This window comes from Chiloscyllium punctatum, chromosome 15 (assembly GCF_047496795.1).
Source record: "Chiloscyllium punctatum isolate Juve2018m chromosome 15, sChiPun1.3, whole genome shotgun sequence".
Lineage (NCBI taxonomy): Eukaryota > Metazoa > Chordata > Chondrichthyes > Orectolobiformes > Hemiscylliidae > Chiloscyllium > Chiloscyllium punctatum.
The window spans coordinates 80,895,274-80,913,591 of NC_092753.1; the positions used below are offsets into that span (position 1 = coordinate 80,895,274).

General features: G+C 38.8%; 1 protein-coding gene across 1 annotated transcript; it reads right to left on the reverse strand.

Annotated features, from left to right (window-relative positions):
• Positions 1 to 16,667: 16,667 nt before the first annotated feature.
• On the reverse strand, positions 16,668 to 17,444 carry LOC140485926 (claudin-14-like). The gene has a single exon (XM_072584371.1). It carries the CDS (start codon positions 17,442 to 17,444, stop codon positions 16,740 to 16,742), a length of 705 nt encoding a protein of 234 aa, XP_072440472.1. The 3' UTR covers positions 16,668 to 16,739.
• Positions 17,445 to 18,318: the final 874 nt, after the last annotated feature.

Genomic DNA, 18,318 nt, shown 5'->3' on the forward strand with positions numbered 1-18,318 from the left:
CTATGACAATTTATTTGTAGAGACAGCGGTGTAGTGGTCATGTTATTGAATTTAATAATCCAGAGGCCTGGAGTTTGAATCCCACCAGAGCAGCAGCCGGTGAATATGCCAGTGAAGGCCCTCGATCTTAAGGGAAGAATTCAAACAGTTAGATTCTGGAAGAAAGGTGCAAAAAGACAATCCATCCAAACCAGTCCTGGGCACTTTGAACAATTCACACCTCAGTGGGTTCTGCATTATTCCTGATGAAGGGCTTTTGCCCGAAACATCGATTTCGCTGCTCGTTGGATGCTGCCTGAACTGCTGTGCTCTTCTAGCACCACTAATCCAGTATTTGGTTTTCAGCATCTGCAGTCATTGTTTTTACCTCGTTGATTTTAACCCTACTGTGAATCCTCTTGCAAGGATGCCTGCAAGAAGTTTTCCTCCTCTCTCTACAAGAATCTCAGGGAGTCCCTCTCCCACTGCAACTCCCAGGTCATTTCCTCTGCTCTAAAGCTCTTCAACCATGTTGTGAAACAAACTCGGTACCACAGCCACATTTTCTTCCACAGTGCATGCCTCCGTAACCAACTCATCCCACACGGACTCAGGACCACCTTTAAACCAGCAGAGTTCGGACCCGAACAGGACAAACAGTACAAAAAGCTTTTATTCCTGATGAAGGGCTTTTGCCTGAAACGTCGATTTCGCTGCTCGTTGGATGCTGCCTGAACTGCTGTGCTCTTCCAGTACCACTAACCCAGTATCTGCATTGATGCAGCCTGATTGGAATATTTACTGGATAGTAATGGACAGCTCCCCCATCAAAAGGTGCAGGACAGTCCAAACACAGCTGGATACAGACACTGAACCTCAAGAGTCATCCTTGAAAAGAAACTTTGTGGAGCATCAATAAGAAATGTGTGAGGTTTTAACACATCTAATCAAAGTCATCTAATCTAATCAGAGGTTCCAGAGACATTGCGCAGCCTTGGAGAGTGTTTGAGGAGTCCATCTCTTGTGGGAGAGTTATGATGGCCCACGTACTTGTGGTGACATCCACCGCCATTGAAAGAGTGAGCTACTGAATGGAGTGACAGGTTACTGAATGTCTGCAGGCCCAAACCAATGGCCTGCACATTCTGACTGTCACTTCAGAGAGAATAGAAGAAGCCGGGCTTTGGTGTATCAAATCCAAGAAAGTAGTCTCTAGAGAAATGTGGGGAGGCAATGGCCGATTGATCTTATTGCTAGATTGTTAATCCAGAGATTCAGGTAATGTTCTGAGAACCTCTGTTGGAATCCTACCCTGGCAAAATTTGAATTTAATAAAAATTGGGAATTAAGAATCTCATAATGACACTGGAGCTATTGTTGATTGTCGGAAAAAATCCATCTGGTTCACCAATGCCCTTTTGGAAAGGAAACTGCCATCCTTACCTGGTCTGCCCTACATCTGACTCCAGACCCACAGCAATGTGGTTAAATCTTAACTGCCCTCTAGGCAATTAGGGACAGGCAATAAATGCTGGTCTAGTCAGCATCTCATGAATGAATAAAATGTCATGAATAGCAATTAGAAAAAGCAACTATAAATGTTACACTTGTCACAATGATTATATGATTTATCTGCAAATCGAAAAAAACTTACAGATGCAGAGATACAAGTACTTGCACTTTAAAGTTGGCATTATGTAACTGCTCAGATAATATTATAGTGAAATTCGACTAGGCCTCACTTCCCCTAAAATTCGATCATCCAATGGTCTCATTCTGCCAAGAGATTACAATACCTACATTTGCTATCATCTAAAGTGAATGAACAAAGAACTGATAGTTAGTGTTGGAAGAACGTAACTTTGTAAACATATAGTACAGATGCACGTTTCATAATTCCATGTCAAATGTTTCTGTAAGTATTCACCAAAATATGTATTAAATGACCCCAAAATATACAGAACAACTGATAGTATTTCTAACTAGTTATTTCTCTGCAAATTGTAAAGCCAACACATTATTATTTTGCACTTATGTAACATGTTTTTATTACTACTTTCGGCTACTAATGTATTTTAAATACATTTACTTAATGGAACAATTTAGTAAATAGAGTAAAGCAATTCCACCAGGAAATTTCCAGTAATAGGCTGAAATAGCATTAATGTGCAAATAGTCTCATGACATGATCTCTGTCCAGTGCCTTATAAGAAGGAGCATTTGCATTTTAATCAAGATTAAAAGGAAAATAGAAGTGTTCTTGGATATGCTTTTTCTAAAAGTGAACTGTTTTGCATTGTTGTTTAAATGTGTTCATAAGTTATTTAATCATGTGAAAATAAGAACAAGAAATTTTTGACAAAAGTGAGAAATAAAGTAGTAGAATCCAGCTTTCAGAGGCTGTGAGAAGGAATGACCTTGTTTGCTGCATACCAATGTCATCAGTGTTCAATTAACATCATTCGGTGCTCTCTGGACTCAAAGTGGTTGCAGGCATGCTTGGGTGTAAAATGTTGTAATAAAACTTCATAGAGGTCTGATTGAAAGCTTGCTAACTTGAACCATAAGCTGATAGACTGACAACTTGGCCCCTAGTGAATTTCTGCCTTGCAGTCAGAGACCATGCAGACGTGCCCTAAGTTTTGCTCAATGAATTTGGACCTTCTAATTGCCAGAGCTGTGAACTTGTGTAACCTTATGACTGTAGCTGTCATTTTACGTTAGTGTGACTTGAAACACAGTCAGCTATTTAAACCGTGCAATTACTAATTAACCTTGCACTTTTTCAAAATAGTCACAATCACCGGACAATGATTGTTTAACTAATCCCACTCTTTTATCAGTGACACACTCCGTTTTACACCTTCAGTACCAGGACCCTCCACTGCTTCAGATGACTGAAAACCACTTTTATCAACTCAATCCCATGAACATAACTTCAGTATGGACAAATTTTAACTCCTAAACAAGAAGGTGACACTTTTGATCCTGTAATTGTATTCTCAATGTTAATAATGAATAATTATAGGATTGGTTATTGAACTACAATGAAATCCTTTGACATTGGAGTAAATTCTGATGAAGGGCCATTGTTAATACATTGATGCAGCTTTCTTTTATGAACTTGTTTTACATTTCCAGCTGACTTTGGGAAGCTAGGGAGCAACTGAGGGTGTTATGTCTCATTGCTACTGTGAGTTGCATAGATCACATTTGGTTCCATTTCAGTGTAACCACAGGGCCTCAAGAGGATTGCTTCTTGATTACTACAGCATCTGACATGTGGTATTTTTGAACACCCCAATCACCTGACTCCACCTACATTTGCATACGTGTGTTGTGCACCTGGAAGGACTGTCTTGTGTAGGAGAAGAACCAGAGCTGGAGCTTAGTGTAACACAGACACATGACATCTCACTTCGCCACTCAGTCTGTCACCTGAGTAAGCTGCATCGCTTCACTTTGGACAGTTTAGCAATTTGAGTGTGTGAAGCATATGGCAGGTGCAAATGGAGGGTGAACAAAAGCAGCAGCAAAAACTGTTGGAGGCGCCAATCACATCCACTCTCAGCTGATGAGAGCAACAATCATGACTCCAGAGTCAAAACAGAGTGTTCTCAGGGCAAGAAAATTTGCTCCAGTCATTGAAACATTTTCCATGACCTTTCACCTTGTGATAGAGAACCCACATATTAACAAGTATGGGATTTGTCAGTATGGCATTAATACTCTGCATTCACTGTGGAAAGAAATAGCACTGCTAGTGACACCTGCTTAATCATAGAAGGCCAGTGTGGAAGCAGGCCATTTGGCCCATCTAGTTCACACCAACTCTTCAAAGAGCATCCCACTGAGACCCAACCCCATCTCCCCACCACCCCTCCCCCCCCCTCCCCCCCCCATCCCCACTCAACCTTTTCCCTGTACATTCACAATTACTTATTGAGTGAATCACCCTTTCCCAAATTTGGGGCCCTGAGATTATAAGATACCTTCTAGATAAGCTTGTAAACCCTACTTTACAACCAATGGCAGTTGCCCCATCTGCCACGCCCTCCATCATTGAATTCCTACACTGTGGAAGCAGGTCATTTAGCCCATCAAGTCCTCACCGCCCTCCAAATAGTGTCCCACCTAGACCCACTCCCTTATCCCTGTGACACTACACTTCCCATGACCAATCCATCCAACCTGCACCTCTTTAGGCTGTGAGAGGAAACCGGAGCATCCAGAAGAAACTCATGCAGGCACAGGGAGAGCGTGCAAACTCCACAAAGACAGTCACCTGAAAGTGGAATTGAACCCAGGTCCCGGCATGCCATCTTCATTGTTATGGGGAGCAAGAATGATTATCCTGAGCAAAGATCGCTGCCAGACAATGGCTGAACCCCACTGGGGCCTCCCATGGGGTCTCCAAAATGAAGATGCTGGTGAGACGTTTTGTCTGATGATCAGGATTGGTTGCAGACATAGTTGCATTGATGGGGGCTGTGCCCAGTGGTAACAAGGATAAAAACTACTGCCAGCAGCACCCCCACATCCATGCGAATGGCTGGTAAACCCTGCATGTGATCAGTGTCAGAGGTGATGGCACTCTGCATCCTCATGAACATTCACAGTGGCACCACATCTACAATATTCCAAGTTCCATTTCTAGTGACTTCCTACATGTCAGCAATTGGCCAGGACTAGACTGTCACAGCCGATACAAATTAGGCTGAGGCAAGAATTGAATCGATTGAGTGAGAAAGTGAAAGGTTCTATGCGCTAGTGGATGAGTTAGAGAGCCTTGAAACCGACACTAGACAACTGTAGAGAGTGATGCAGATTCTTATGGTGGTAAAGGATGTATTTTGTTGTACTCCATTCTCCATTCTTAAGGAAATCAAAAAACCATCTGAATCCTGAACTTGGGAATCACAGAAACTCAATCGCTGACCATCTGATAGTATTCCCCTCAGTTAGATTTATGTTCAACACGTGCACACTATGAAGACCATTTCACTTTGTAGTTTAGAGAAGATGGCAACTGTCAGGGGCAAAGGGATAGATGCGTGAAGGAGTTGATATGGGGGCTATTAAACAGAAGGCACCTCCTGCTTAATTTGTTAAATGCTTGTTGCAGATGACAAAAGTGCTGTATCCACCAAACCCTTTGCTTCTTCTATTGATATCCTTAAACTATTCATCAAAAATCTATTGCTGTCAGTAATGATGCTGTTAATGGCGTGGGCATTCTGCAGATTGCATTGTTGTTGAATGTCCTGCAGAATGCCTGATGCTATCGATATCCTTGTTGGTCTCTGCAAAGACTCTACAGCTATCACCTTCATTGTCACTACAGTTGCAATGGGGCTGACTTACCATTTGATTCCCTTCTGCAACAAGTGACTCAACTCAGTTATAACTTCACTGTAAATCTGGGCATATGAATATCTAACTCTCATGTATACTTCAGATATGGTTGGTTGATCAAGTACCTTGGAATAGGAGCTGCCTTATACAAAAACTTGATATTTGATGTGTAACAGTACCCTGGTAAAGTCTGCTAACTTGGGGGACAGCCAAATGCAAACACAATCATGATAGCTCCTGGACTGTTCCAAATAAAACTCAACAGGTTCACTAATGTCATACAGGAAAGGACCTGCCATTCTGGCCTGGATCGTTCAAAGTGAAGTAAAGATTTATTTGCACTTCTTTCAATTTAGTTGACTGTATCTACTGCTGACAATGTAATCAGCTCTAAACTGAGGTGTTCAAATGTCATTTGGGTGACAGTGTTGCACAGCCCCTTTATTTAGCTTGAAAATGTGACCTGGAGCTTCAGGCCAGCTATCATTTTAATTCCCTTGTCATTCCTATTTTGACCTTTCTTTTCAGTTTTCTATCTAGCTCAATGAAGCTCAACATAAGCACAAGGAATAGCACCTCAACTTCTGGTTATGCACTGCATGCCTCTGTACTTACAAACTGTTACATCTCTAACCTTGGCAAATTCTGAGGAAATCTGATCTGAAATATTAACTCTTTTTCTTCCTCCCCAGAAACCATCACCCACGCTGTGTACTTCCAGCACTTAAATGTTTTAATTTTGAATGATAAATGCTGCATTGTCAGATGAAGTTGATTGAATAGCAGTATTTGAACCAGAAAATTCAGGTCAAAAATTAGGTCAAACAATGTCAACCTTCAGATTTAGATATCAATTGACATGAAAACCAAAATTTGAAACTGGTGTTCATAAGATATCAATGTCTTGATGTATGTCTGTCTCTAAAGCGAGCAAAGAGAACCTGTGAGATTCAGATCTAAAAGTGTCATATGTTAAACATGCTCAATTTTATTTAATTGCCAGTGCACGTGACTAGTTTGCATTGTAAGCTTTACGGAATGTTGTAATTCATTAATGCACAGACATAAAAAAAAACTCACTGTTGATGAAATCAGCATTTGGTTGCTTAATCTGATTTTATATTATATTATATATTTTATTTTATATTTTATTTTATATTTTATATTATTTATATTAAGTTATTCTATAATGTAAAATCATTTTCGTTTTACAAAATTCTATTTATAGCTGTTGTTACAATCCAGAAAGCAAAATTGGCAATAATATATAATGATTTACCAAATAACCCCAAATTGAAGAAATTACCAACTTTTTTGAAATCTTTAATTTAGCATGAATCAAAACCTACACAAATTAAATATACAAGAGATACTTCAAACAAAAAGATAAATAAAATTTTAAATACTTGCCATAACAAAAATGCATCCTTCACAGCCATAAACTTCTGCAAAACACTCTTTATAGTTTTATGGCACCACCTGCAGTTTCAATGTCTTCTAACTCATCCACTGGTACATAAAATCACTCACTTTGTTGCTCAGTCATTTGACTCTTGCGTTGAATTTTAAACCCAATTTTTTTCAGTATCTGGAATCAGCATAATGATTTTTGTTTACTGTATATACTGTAGTCCTGAGTTTCCTCTGTTTCTGGAGTTGTTATTCAGGCAGTCAAAAACTACCGGAGATGGATTTTGCCCAGGCATTTATTCAAGCTATTGCTATCTGCAATTGCCATGCTGATGTTTGTGTAGTCTATCGCTACGCCATATCGAAGTAAAGATGGGTAATTTGCTTTAGGTTCATATTAATAGACGCTGACTTATTTGATCATAGGACTTTGATTAACATTGATTGATGAGGCTCCCGACCCTGTTGAAATAACATGTCAAGACATGAATTAGCAGTTAATATGATGGCAGAGCCACACTGGCAATAAGTCCTCAGCTTAATTTTAGCTATGGTTGTGGACTGTTTCTGCCAGAAATTAAAGTTAAAATGCTTATGTCTCTAACCTTGAACATGAAGGGTACGTTTCAACCTCATTCCCTGATGTGTGTCGATGTGGATGAGGAGACAGAGATTCATTCAGTACCCATGACTTGAAGATTACCAACTTTGGTTGTAGAAATTCTTATGTTTAGGAAGCCATTGAGATGGGTGGTTTTATAAAGAGACAGAAAGAGACACTTTGCTCAAATCCTGAATCAGTCTAGAGCTGAAGTTGTACTGATTGCCGAAAATGCACTGCTGACATGCACGGAGTTTGCAAAATATCCCAGAATGACAAAACAAGCAACAAGTGCACAAGGGCAATTTTGCCGTCAGGTTATTGTGAAAAATGTTTCACAACTTATGGTCACGCATCATGCATTCTCGTGGTGTTACATGATCTTTAAGTCACTTATTAATTTACTGGTGCTCATGTCTGAAAAAGCTGCAAGAGGCACATGCAGACAAGTAAACTACCACATATTACCTCAGGCAGAAAAGAAAAAGGATCCCCAAAAAAATGCTCCTGCCACATGTACGATTTTAAAGGAAAAACTGAAATTGCTGTAAATTTGAAAGAAGAGCAAACTCTGGAAAGACACAGGTCAATCAGATACCAGAAGAGAAAATTCATGTTGAGGTTCTGGATGTAGGGTTGCCCGCTGAGCTGGAAGCTTAATTTTTAGACGTTTTGTCACCATTATGGGGTAACCTCTTCAGGGAGCCTCCGGACGAAGGACTGCTGGTGTTTCCTTCTTTCTATTTATATGTTTGCGTTTCCTTGGGTACAAATATAAATATACATTTAAATAGAAAGAAGGAAACACCAGCAGTGCTTTGTCTGGAGGCTCACTGAAGATGTTACCTAGTATGGTGATGAAACGTTTGAAAATGAACCTTCCAGCTCAGCAAGCAAACCTATATCCAGAAAAATCGTTTTATGGTGCTTCAGAACACACACTGAATGTATCAATTTTTTCTCCATCCTCATGACAGAAGCTGTCTGGTTCAATATTCAGCAGCTTATAGTTTTTATGTCACATTAAATAATCTCAAATAATGTCACATTGCCAAGCAACTAATTGTCAATATATTCAGATGCTCTCCTTAAAATTCAACATTACTACTTGTAATCATTAGTGATTACCCTAGTAACATGGAAACGCCCTATTCAGTTATGGTTATAAGCAACTGCAGATTTCAACAAATATCTGGTACAATGTCCTAAAAAACCAGTATGAACACAAGGCAGAGAAAAGAACTTTTGAAGAGGAATGTGTAGCGATATCAGGATATCTAACAAATTATGACTTGAAATGATCCTTATTCATAATTGCAAAGATGACAACTTTGCCTATTGTGCAGTTTTAGTCAATTTCATTTATTTGCAATATTTTTACAAAATATGCACAATTGATTTTAAAAATGCAGTCAATTTATTCTTTTTTAATTGTAGTTAAGTGCTGGTATTGATTAGTAGCTGCTAGCAACATTGCTTGTCACAATTTGAACTGAAGAGCATTTTAATTTCTGAGTGCTTTATTATTGCTCTCAACATACTGATCGGTTAATCTGAAATACTTTGCAATCAATTCCGCTAATCTCTTTTAGAGGAGTGAAGTTGAAATAAAGTTCATAGCACATTGCTGAATACTATTGACCATTACAATTAATATGTCCACTCTTTAATCCAGTTTTATGTAACTATCAACTCTTCAACCTTGTGTGAAATAAAGCACCCATCTACATTTCTATCCAGTACTATATCCAGTCTAAGCTTAGATGTAACGTAATTTTCTATTATCTTCCATTATTATTATTTGTATGTTTACCTTTCTATACAAATCTATAAATAAATCAACCGTTCCATCAAGTATTCAATATTATTCAATTTATAAAAACAACTTCCTTGAAAAAACTGCAGAATATATTGGGCAGGTGATAGTACAGCTGACATATTGTGCAGTTCAGCCCTAAACAGAGGTTTGGGACTGTTCTATTGAAAAACATCCAAAGGCAATGCAAACGGGTCAAATTTGAATAGACAATGGCTAAGCTGTCTATTGTTGTAACTGTTCTTCTTGATTTCCTGAGAGCTTGGTTCCAGTGTTTGGAGGGGCAACATTTTGTTGCTGACAACATTTCTTTTATAAAATGGTCAACTATAGATTAGACTGGCATTGTGTTGTTACATGTCTCACAGCTAGTATGCAATATACCTTTTAAGAGACAGGCTCATATGGTCACAGTGACAGATATGGTCACTGTATCATAGCATGTGACCTGATGGTATAAAGGTCTCAGATTCCATCTTAACTGGGGCCACTTCAAGCATGACATGCTGATGGGAGCCTGCTACCGTTTGTAACTGAATATCTTAACATTAGCCCAGATACTGAAGTAAGTGCCTGTGATTGTAAATTGTGAATGCATGTCATTATGATCCCAGCTGATGTTATTCCTGGATAAAACAAATTCAGACTGAAATCTGATTTGATGGATTCTTTTTAGTTTTAATAAGGTGGTCTTTCATTGAAACATAAGCACACAATGCTGCAAATTTTGTTTTAACAATAAAACAGCAGTTTATGGTACAAAGAAAACTAAGATAAAGTAGAATAAACGGAACTATTTACATATAACATAAATTTAAAGATTTTGAATGGTAAAAATATAATCCTATGAATCCCCAAAACACTCCTTTTTGGATCCCAAAATAACCTCTTTCTATAACTCACGCCAGAGAGAATCTTATTCACTGTCATCTTGATGGGCTTAATTTAATTATGGCTTCAAATCTCCATCTTAAAATCCGATAACTTTATAGAATCAGGAACGTCGATAACCCAGAAGGAGGCCATTCGGCACATGATGTCTGTGTCAGTCAATAATTTTCTGACGACAATAATCTCATTTTCCAGCTTTTAGCCCTTAGCTATGGATACTATGGCAACAGAAATGAATATCTAAATACTGCTTAAATGTTATGTGTGATTCTGATTTTACCATCCTTTCAGGCAGTGAATTGCAGACATTCACCACCTCTGAGTGTAAAATATTCTCAACTCTTCTCTTAGCCTCTTTTTATAACCTTAAATCCATTCCTGCAGGTTATTAATCCCGCTATGAATGAAAGCAGTGTCTTCCTATCCACCCTATATATGCCCATGTCTTGCATGTACACATGCAGATTTATCTCTATGGTCCCTAATGGGCCCTATTCTTTCCCTAGTTATTTTCTTGCTTTTTATATACATTAAAAAAGACATTTTATTCTTTGATTTTACCTGCCAATGTTTTCTCATACACTCTCTTTGTTTTTTAAGTTGATCCTCTCATGTTTTATTTTCCTCTGGGCACCCTGCCATATCAAGCCTTCAGTATCTGCCGTAAACGTCTTTCTTTTCCTAATCCTAAAGTTTATGTCCCCAGAGTTCTCCAGTCCTGCTCTCATACCTTGTCTTTACAGGGACATATTTACCCAGTACTCTCACTACTTTTGCCATGACTGTTTCCCCATAGTTTGATACAAGTTTAACTGCAAGAAACTGCTCCCATTCCATTGGGCCAAATCATGTGTAATTTTAGTAAAATTAGCCTTTCCCCAATTTAGAACTTTCATTCCTAGCCCATCCTTATCCGTTTCCATAACCATCCTAAGTCTAACTGTGTTATGATCACTACCTCCAAAATGCTTCCCTACCAATATGCCTCCCATCTACCTGGACTTATTTTCAAATATTAAATCCAAATTTGCACACACCTTTGTTAGATTTTCTACTTACTCACTTATTAAATTTCTCCTGGGTACAATTCAAGAATATTGTACCTTGAACACTAAAACTATCCCAGTTATAATTTGGGTAGTTAAGATTCCCTACTATTGGGCCATGCTAAGTGCTCATCTTTTTTATCTAGCCTATGTTTCCACTGCATCCCAGACTCTTATGTTTGCATTTCCATCTCAGCCTCTCTTCCCTCTGAACTACTTGTTATGATGCCATCCACCAACCAATCCAGTTTAAATCCATTACAACAGAATTCGTAAACCTCCCTGTGACAATAGTGATGTTGTTTCTGTTCAGGTGTAACCTCTTCAACTTGCACAGGTCCCACCTCCCCCAGTCCCTCCTGAAACCTTCCCTCCTGAAACATCTCTTGATCCACACAGTCACCAGCTTTTTTTATCTTAATACTCACAATTACATGGCCTTTGAAGTAATCTGGAAATTAGTACTTTTGAATTCCTGCTTTTTGGTTTCTGATCTAACTCCCTGACATAGAATTATAGAGTCATAGAAATGTGCACCACGAAAACAGACCCTTTGGTCCAATCCGTCCATTCCAACTAGTCATCCCAACCCAATCTAGTCCCACCTGTCAGTACCAGATCCATATCCCTTCAAACCCTTCCTATTCATGTGCCCATCAGATACCTCTTAAATGGTGCAATTGTACCAGCCTCCATCACTTCCTCTGGCAGCTCATTCCATACACGTACCAAACTCTGCATGAAAAATTGCCCCCTAGGTCTCTTTTATATCTTTCCCCTCTCATCCTAAACCTATGCCCTCTAGTTCTGGACTTCCCCACCCCAGCGAAGAGACTTTGTCTATTTATCCTATCCATGCCCCTCATGATTTTATAAACCTTTATAAAGTCACCCCTCAGCCTCCGACGTTCCAGGGAAAACAGCCCCAGCCTATTCAACCTCTTCCTATAGCTCAAACCCTCCAACCTTGCAGTATCCTTGTAAATCTTTTCTGAACTCTTCCAAGTTTCACAACATCAGAAATTGCACGCAATATTCCAAAAGTGGCCTAACCAATGTCCTGTACAGCCGCAACATGACCTCCCAACTCAAAACTCTGACCAATAAAGGAAAGCTTACCAAACAGGAACCTTATTTCTGTTTCTTCCTATGCCATTTGACACAACCGAGTTCACGAATTCTGTCTGTTCACCCACCCATTTCAGAATGTGTTGCAACCATTTCATGACATCCTTATCTTTGGCACCTGGGAGGCCATATACCATTCTGGAGTCACATCTATTGCTCAGAAGTGCCTGCCTGACTCCTCATTAACAAATTCACAACCCACAATTTCCACACTTTTTTGTCCTCCACTGAGTAGCTGGACTATCCTCAGGCATTGCTCTGGGTGACATCCACAGAGGATTTGTCACTCTCAATATTGTCCAAGGCTGATAAATGCTTTGCAAGTGAGGTGCACTGTGGATATTCCCTGCATGGCCCTCTTCTCTGCCTGACAGTACCCTAGCTAGCAATACCTATGTTCATGAACGAATAAAATACATTTCTGCTTGATAGCACTGTTAATGGCCCCTTCTATCTCTTTGCTAATGTTGCTTATGAACTCTCCCAATGTAAACAAAAAAACAATTTGTTCTTGGAGATTATCTCTGTCAAACTACTTTAATAGAAATTGCCATGGCTACAGAAATACTTACAATCTAATGATTAAAGCTCTTCAGTCACACAGAATCTCCATAGGCCACAAATTAAAAGTTCAAAAACCCAGACTCAAAAATAAATAATATTAAAATATATACAACTCTTACCACTTGCACCACATGTATCAAAAGCAGCCCCAATATTTTTCAATAACATGTTATCCCCATCTAATTCTTATGATACAGGATTTGCCATAAATATAATATTATCACTTCAGGTACAAATACCCTGCTAGAGGAAATATTTACACCATGGTGGCAGATTGATTCAGATGTCTGGAGTACATACTGAGATGCAATGTGGGCCTGATACAGATTACAAAGTGGGTCATTAAATAGACAAACAGCACAATCACTGTCAATTTCAAGTCTAAAGCTTCACCTCTACGCAAGTTTGAATCCTATTTCAATTGTAGTTACCAGTTATAATTTTGAGGTAGAGAATACTCAGAGATCACATCCGAACTAAGACACAGCCTGAGTGAGTATATCGCTCAGGGAATTTGGAGGCAATGTACCAATTCAGGTGCTTTCTGCTTGCTTTTGTTTGGCTCTAAATTCATCAAGTTTTATTTAAAACAGAATAACTTGAAGCCATGGCTCAAATGAGTGACATCACAGGCAAACTAAGTTCCTTGGTTGGTGATAGTTACTAAGTTGACTATCCATTCATCGAATTTTTCAGTACAGAAGGAGGCCATTTGACCGATTGTGTCTGTACTGGCTACCAAAGAGCTACCCAGCTAGTCCCACTCTCCAGCCTCATCTCCGTAGTCCTCGAACTTCATCACTTTCAGCTGTCTTTTGAAACGCCCTATGAAATCCACTTCCACCATTCTCCCAGACAGCACATGCCAAATCCTAACAACTCTCTGAGTAAAGAAGTTTCTTCTCACCTCACTTCCAGTTCATTTGCTGGCAATCTTGAAATTGTGACCCCCAGTTACTGACATACCAACTAGTGAAAATAAAATATTCTTCTTTACCCTGTCAAAATTATGAATAATTTTGAACACCTCAGTCAGGCCATCTCTTAATCATCTCTGCTCTAAGGAGAACAGGCCTAATCTCTCTAATCATTCCTTGCATCTAAAATCCTTCATTCCTGGTATCAGTCTAGTAAATCGCCTTTAAACCCTATCGAACCCTTTCGCATCCTTCCTTAAATAAGGTCACCAGAACTAAACAGTATACTCCAAATGTGGTCTTAGCAATGATTTGTAGAGGTGTAGCATCACTTCCTTGCTTTTAAACTCTATGCCTCTGTTTATAAACCCAAGGATTCTATAAGCTTTCTCAACAACTGTTTCAACTTGTCTGGCCACCTTCAGAGAATAATGTATATGAACCCCAAGATCCTTCTGTTCCTGTATTTTCCTCAAAGTTGTACCATTGAGTCTGTATTGTCTCCCATGTTTCTCCTACAAAATGCATTAACTCATATTTCTCTGCATTGAAATTCATCTGCCAGGTGTCTGTCCATTTGGCCAACTTGTCAATGTCCCTTTGAAGTCACTTAGCATCATCCTCACAAATCACTACTCTCCCTAGCTTAATATCATCTGCAAATGTAGAGATTTTGCTCTCAACACCCAGCTCCAAATCATTTATATAAAACAGAGAATGCAAAGGTCCCAAAGCCCGGGGAAAAGTACTTTGAACTCACCTCCAATCTGAGAAATGCCCATCTGTACCTACACTCTATTTCTGATCCTTTGTCCAATTTCTAATCCATGCTGCTAAGGACCCATCAATCTCAAACATTTCTAATGAGCTAACCAACCTGCCATGTGGCACTGAATCAAATGCCTTCTGGTTACTTTCAGATTGAAGATAAACAGGGGAAATAATTACAGGCTACAAACTAAAAAAAGTAGATTTTTTAAAGAACCAAGAAAATTAAACAGAGATGCAGGGCTACAGTGTATTATGTCTGCTTGATGCAGGAGCTGGTGTGCCCCATTGTGGTTCATAGTGACTTAGTACTTTACTTATCTTTTAAATTTTACAAGGTTAAACCCAAAATGTAACAACGATGTCAAATGCAAACTTAGTCCACAGCGAAACAAACTGCCCTCTTTCATTTTTCAATCTTAAATTTCCAGATACAAAAATAAGGGCCGCAGAGAGGGAAGACAGTGCATTTCACCAACTCCCTGACATTTACTGAAACTTTCAGAATCACTTGAGAGATGATCCTTGACAAAACTTGACACAACAAGTTAACACCTTGACAACACTGGGAATGAGGAATGTGGTTGGGTTTCAGGGATCAATGTAGAGGTAACTCAGGAAGAGATGAGGAGGTTTCCAGTTTCTGAGGAAGATTTGGTTGAAAGCCTACCTGTGTGCTTCAGCATTGTAGCCAAAGATTAAATTATAGCATCCTGCCCTCATGCTTTCCTCAGTTCACCTCATCCTTCCTTCACATTTCATCATCCTTCGCTCATTCCCCCTCACCTCCACCTATCCCCATCAATTCCAACCTATGCCACCAAAATATCTTCACCCAGTCCCCGTGACCCCTCATTCTGCCTTTATCAACTTTCAGTCTACTTTCACCCACCTTTCTCCTTTGCTTCTCCCTTTTACCTACCATGCCAACTCACCTAATATCCACATATACCAATGCACACAGGAGAAAAAATAAAGTGATGTTACTTAAAATTCTGAATGACAGATTATTCTATTAGGATAAGGACTCTCATTCAAAAAACAAATTTTGACGTATGTTGTCAGATCTTGACATATCTTGATGATTTGTACAGTTCCAAAGGATTCATGCAACATTTGTGCACAATCTCTTCCATGTTAATAATCTTAAGGACATCTGATTTCCCCTCTTCTTAGTAGGAAGCAGTAATCCAATGGCAAGGTAACTGGACTAGAGAGACTAGTAATACAAAACACTTGACTTATGTTATGGGGACTTGGGTTCAAATCCTACCATGGCAAGTGATGACATTCTACATAATGTAGTTTGAGAAAAATTCTGGAGTCATTGAAAAAAACCATTGAAGCTGTTTTGTGATTATAGGGTCTTACTAGATGGTTAAGCGATGGACTGAAAGGCCTTCCTGATATCAATTTAGTGATCTTGACGGAAACTAAACACAAATTATTTCACATTTATTTGAATTTTCCCTTTAAATCAGCCACAAAACCTCTCTTAATCCTCAGCTCAAAAAGTCGCAGTTAACTTGGTTCTTGCTTGGATGCTCGCATGTGTTTGTGAATTCAGAGAAATGAAATATAAATATTGCCAAGTTCACAAAGTATTATTATTAATTGTTAAATGAAATTATTGACAAAAAGTATTGGCAGTTCTAGATGACTTGCTTGGAAAGTTAAATACCATAAAAGCAAGATCAGAAATTGTAACCTATGAAAAGCTACCTGACAAAATTAACACCCTAAGGCCATTATATAGCTTTTAATACCAGTCCAGTTTCATAAAAAATTGTATTTAAAATATTATCTTCCAAACCTGATTTTTAAAAACTAAACACCAAGGGTTGCACTTTTAACATCTATTAGAGACTGTTGCACAGATTGTACACAGAGTTTATTTTTACATTAATAACAAATACAGGGACTCTAAAACCTCAAGTTAATAATTAATTACATATTAACATTTACTTACTTTTACATACAGATTTTGAAAACGAATCACATTTCCCAGTAGCCTGGAATAAATAAGACATCATTCCCTCTAATTTAGAGTTCATTTTGAGCTTTTAAATGCAAAGATCCAAATGAGCACATTGCCCACAAAAAGAGTAATTTATAGTATACAGTAAAGACATGGATATACTGAAATGTGTATTTTTTAACACAGAATAAATTCTTCACAAAACTCATTTCTAAATGACATCGTTCTTTTATTGACCGAGAATCCTTCTGTATGTGTTTTAAATTCAGGTCCCTCTTTGCTACAATCAGACATAATTGTGTAAGCGGTAATTGTCATGTGAGGCTGACGTTTGTGAAGTTGGGTTGCCCTTATAAGCGAACGGTAGCCTATACTCAGGCGCAGTCTGTTCAGATGAAGCCTGTGGTTCATAGGGTCTACTATGCTTTTGCTGAGGACAGGACAGACAAAAGAGAGCCCCTCCAATGAGTGTCATGCTCATTGACACAAAGCCAACGTATAAAGCCTCTCCCATTTCATATTTGATTGCGGGTGGTATCATTGGGTCGTAGAAATCTCGAATTAAGTCATTTGTTGACCATGACACTGGAATGAGACACATGATGCCAGCAAGGATATAACATATTCCTCCAGCTACGGCAATGTTATTTTTGAATGAAGATTCCTTGAAGCACATGGTGCACTTCATACCCATGACAGAAATGCAAGTGGCTAAAACAGAAAGCAAACAGGAAATTACCATCATGGCACGAGCTGCCTGCAGATCTGGAGGCAATGCCAGCTGTGAACGATGGACTTGACATTGGTAGATGCCAGTACTTTGCCAGACACACTCCATCCACAGTCCCTTCATGAACTCAATCGCCGTGATGATGTCTGCACCCAAATGTGCTCTTCTGTGCCAATGTGGTAGGATAGTAGTGATCAATGTTCCAAATAGGCCAAGGAGGCCAAGAGAAAACCCAATGATCTGAATTCCCATGTGAGCCATTTTGCCTCTTGCTTCTTTGGCTATAGTTATTAGATAGAACAGCAACACCAGCTTTCCCGAAAACGTACTATTTTTTTCGTGTAAGCAAAACCTATTAACAATAATGAAATAAGTTACCAAGTGTAGCCTATCAAGATTTATGCAAGTGCAAATTGTTTAGTTGCTTAATAATTTTTTAAGTTGGTCATCAAGGAAACATTACATCTGAAATCACACGTTTTTGGAAAAATCTGTTGACAGTGGCTTTGTGAACAGTAGTAAATTGCACATCAAAAGTTAACTGTTTTCCGTTTAATCCACTTTCAAAACTTTCCAGTATGGCCATGTCTGTACTGTGTACCTTTTGCTCCTCGGATGCTGCCTGACCTGCTGTGCTTTTCCAGCACCACTCTAATCTAGACTCTGATTTCCAGCATCTGCAGTCCTCACTTTTGTCATCTTCATTTTTAATCCCATTGTGAACTCTGTCTGTCCTATCTCTATATCCTCCTTCAGTTCCACAACGCCCTAAGGTACATGTGCTGTTTGAATTCTGACTTCTTAACGATTCCCGATTTTAACTGCACCACTATTGATGGCTGTACTTTTAGCGGCTTAACTGCGGACTATTCTCCCTCGATCCCCCCTGTCTTTTTAATTATCTTTTCTCCTTTGAGAGATTCCTTTAAACCCATCTTGTTTTCTTAACCAAGCATTTGATCATCTAAACTAATATCTCATTATGTGCCCTAGTGCCATAACTTATTTTATAACACTCATATAAATGTACAATAAAATGATTTATGTTGTTTCTGTAAATTAGAGACATTTTACTGCTGTATATATTCCTTAAAGTTCCAAAGAATGAGAGATGATCTCATTAAAATGAACAAAA

What these genes read in the sequence shown, in the direction of transcription:
- LOC140485926 (XM_072584371.1), bottom strand. Translation starts at nt 17,444, where the DNA reads ATGGCTCACATGGGAATTCAGATCATTGGGTTTTCTCTTGGCCTCCTT.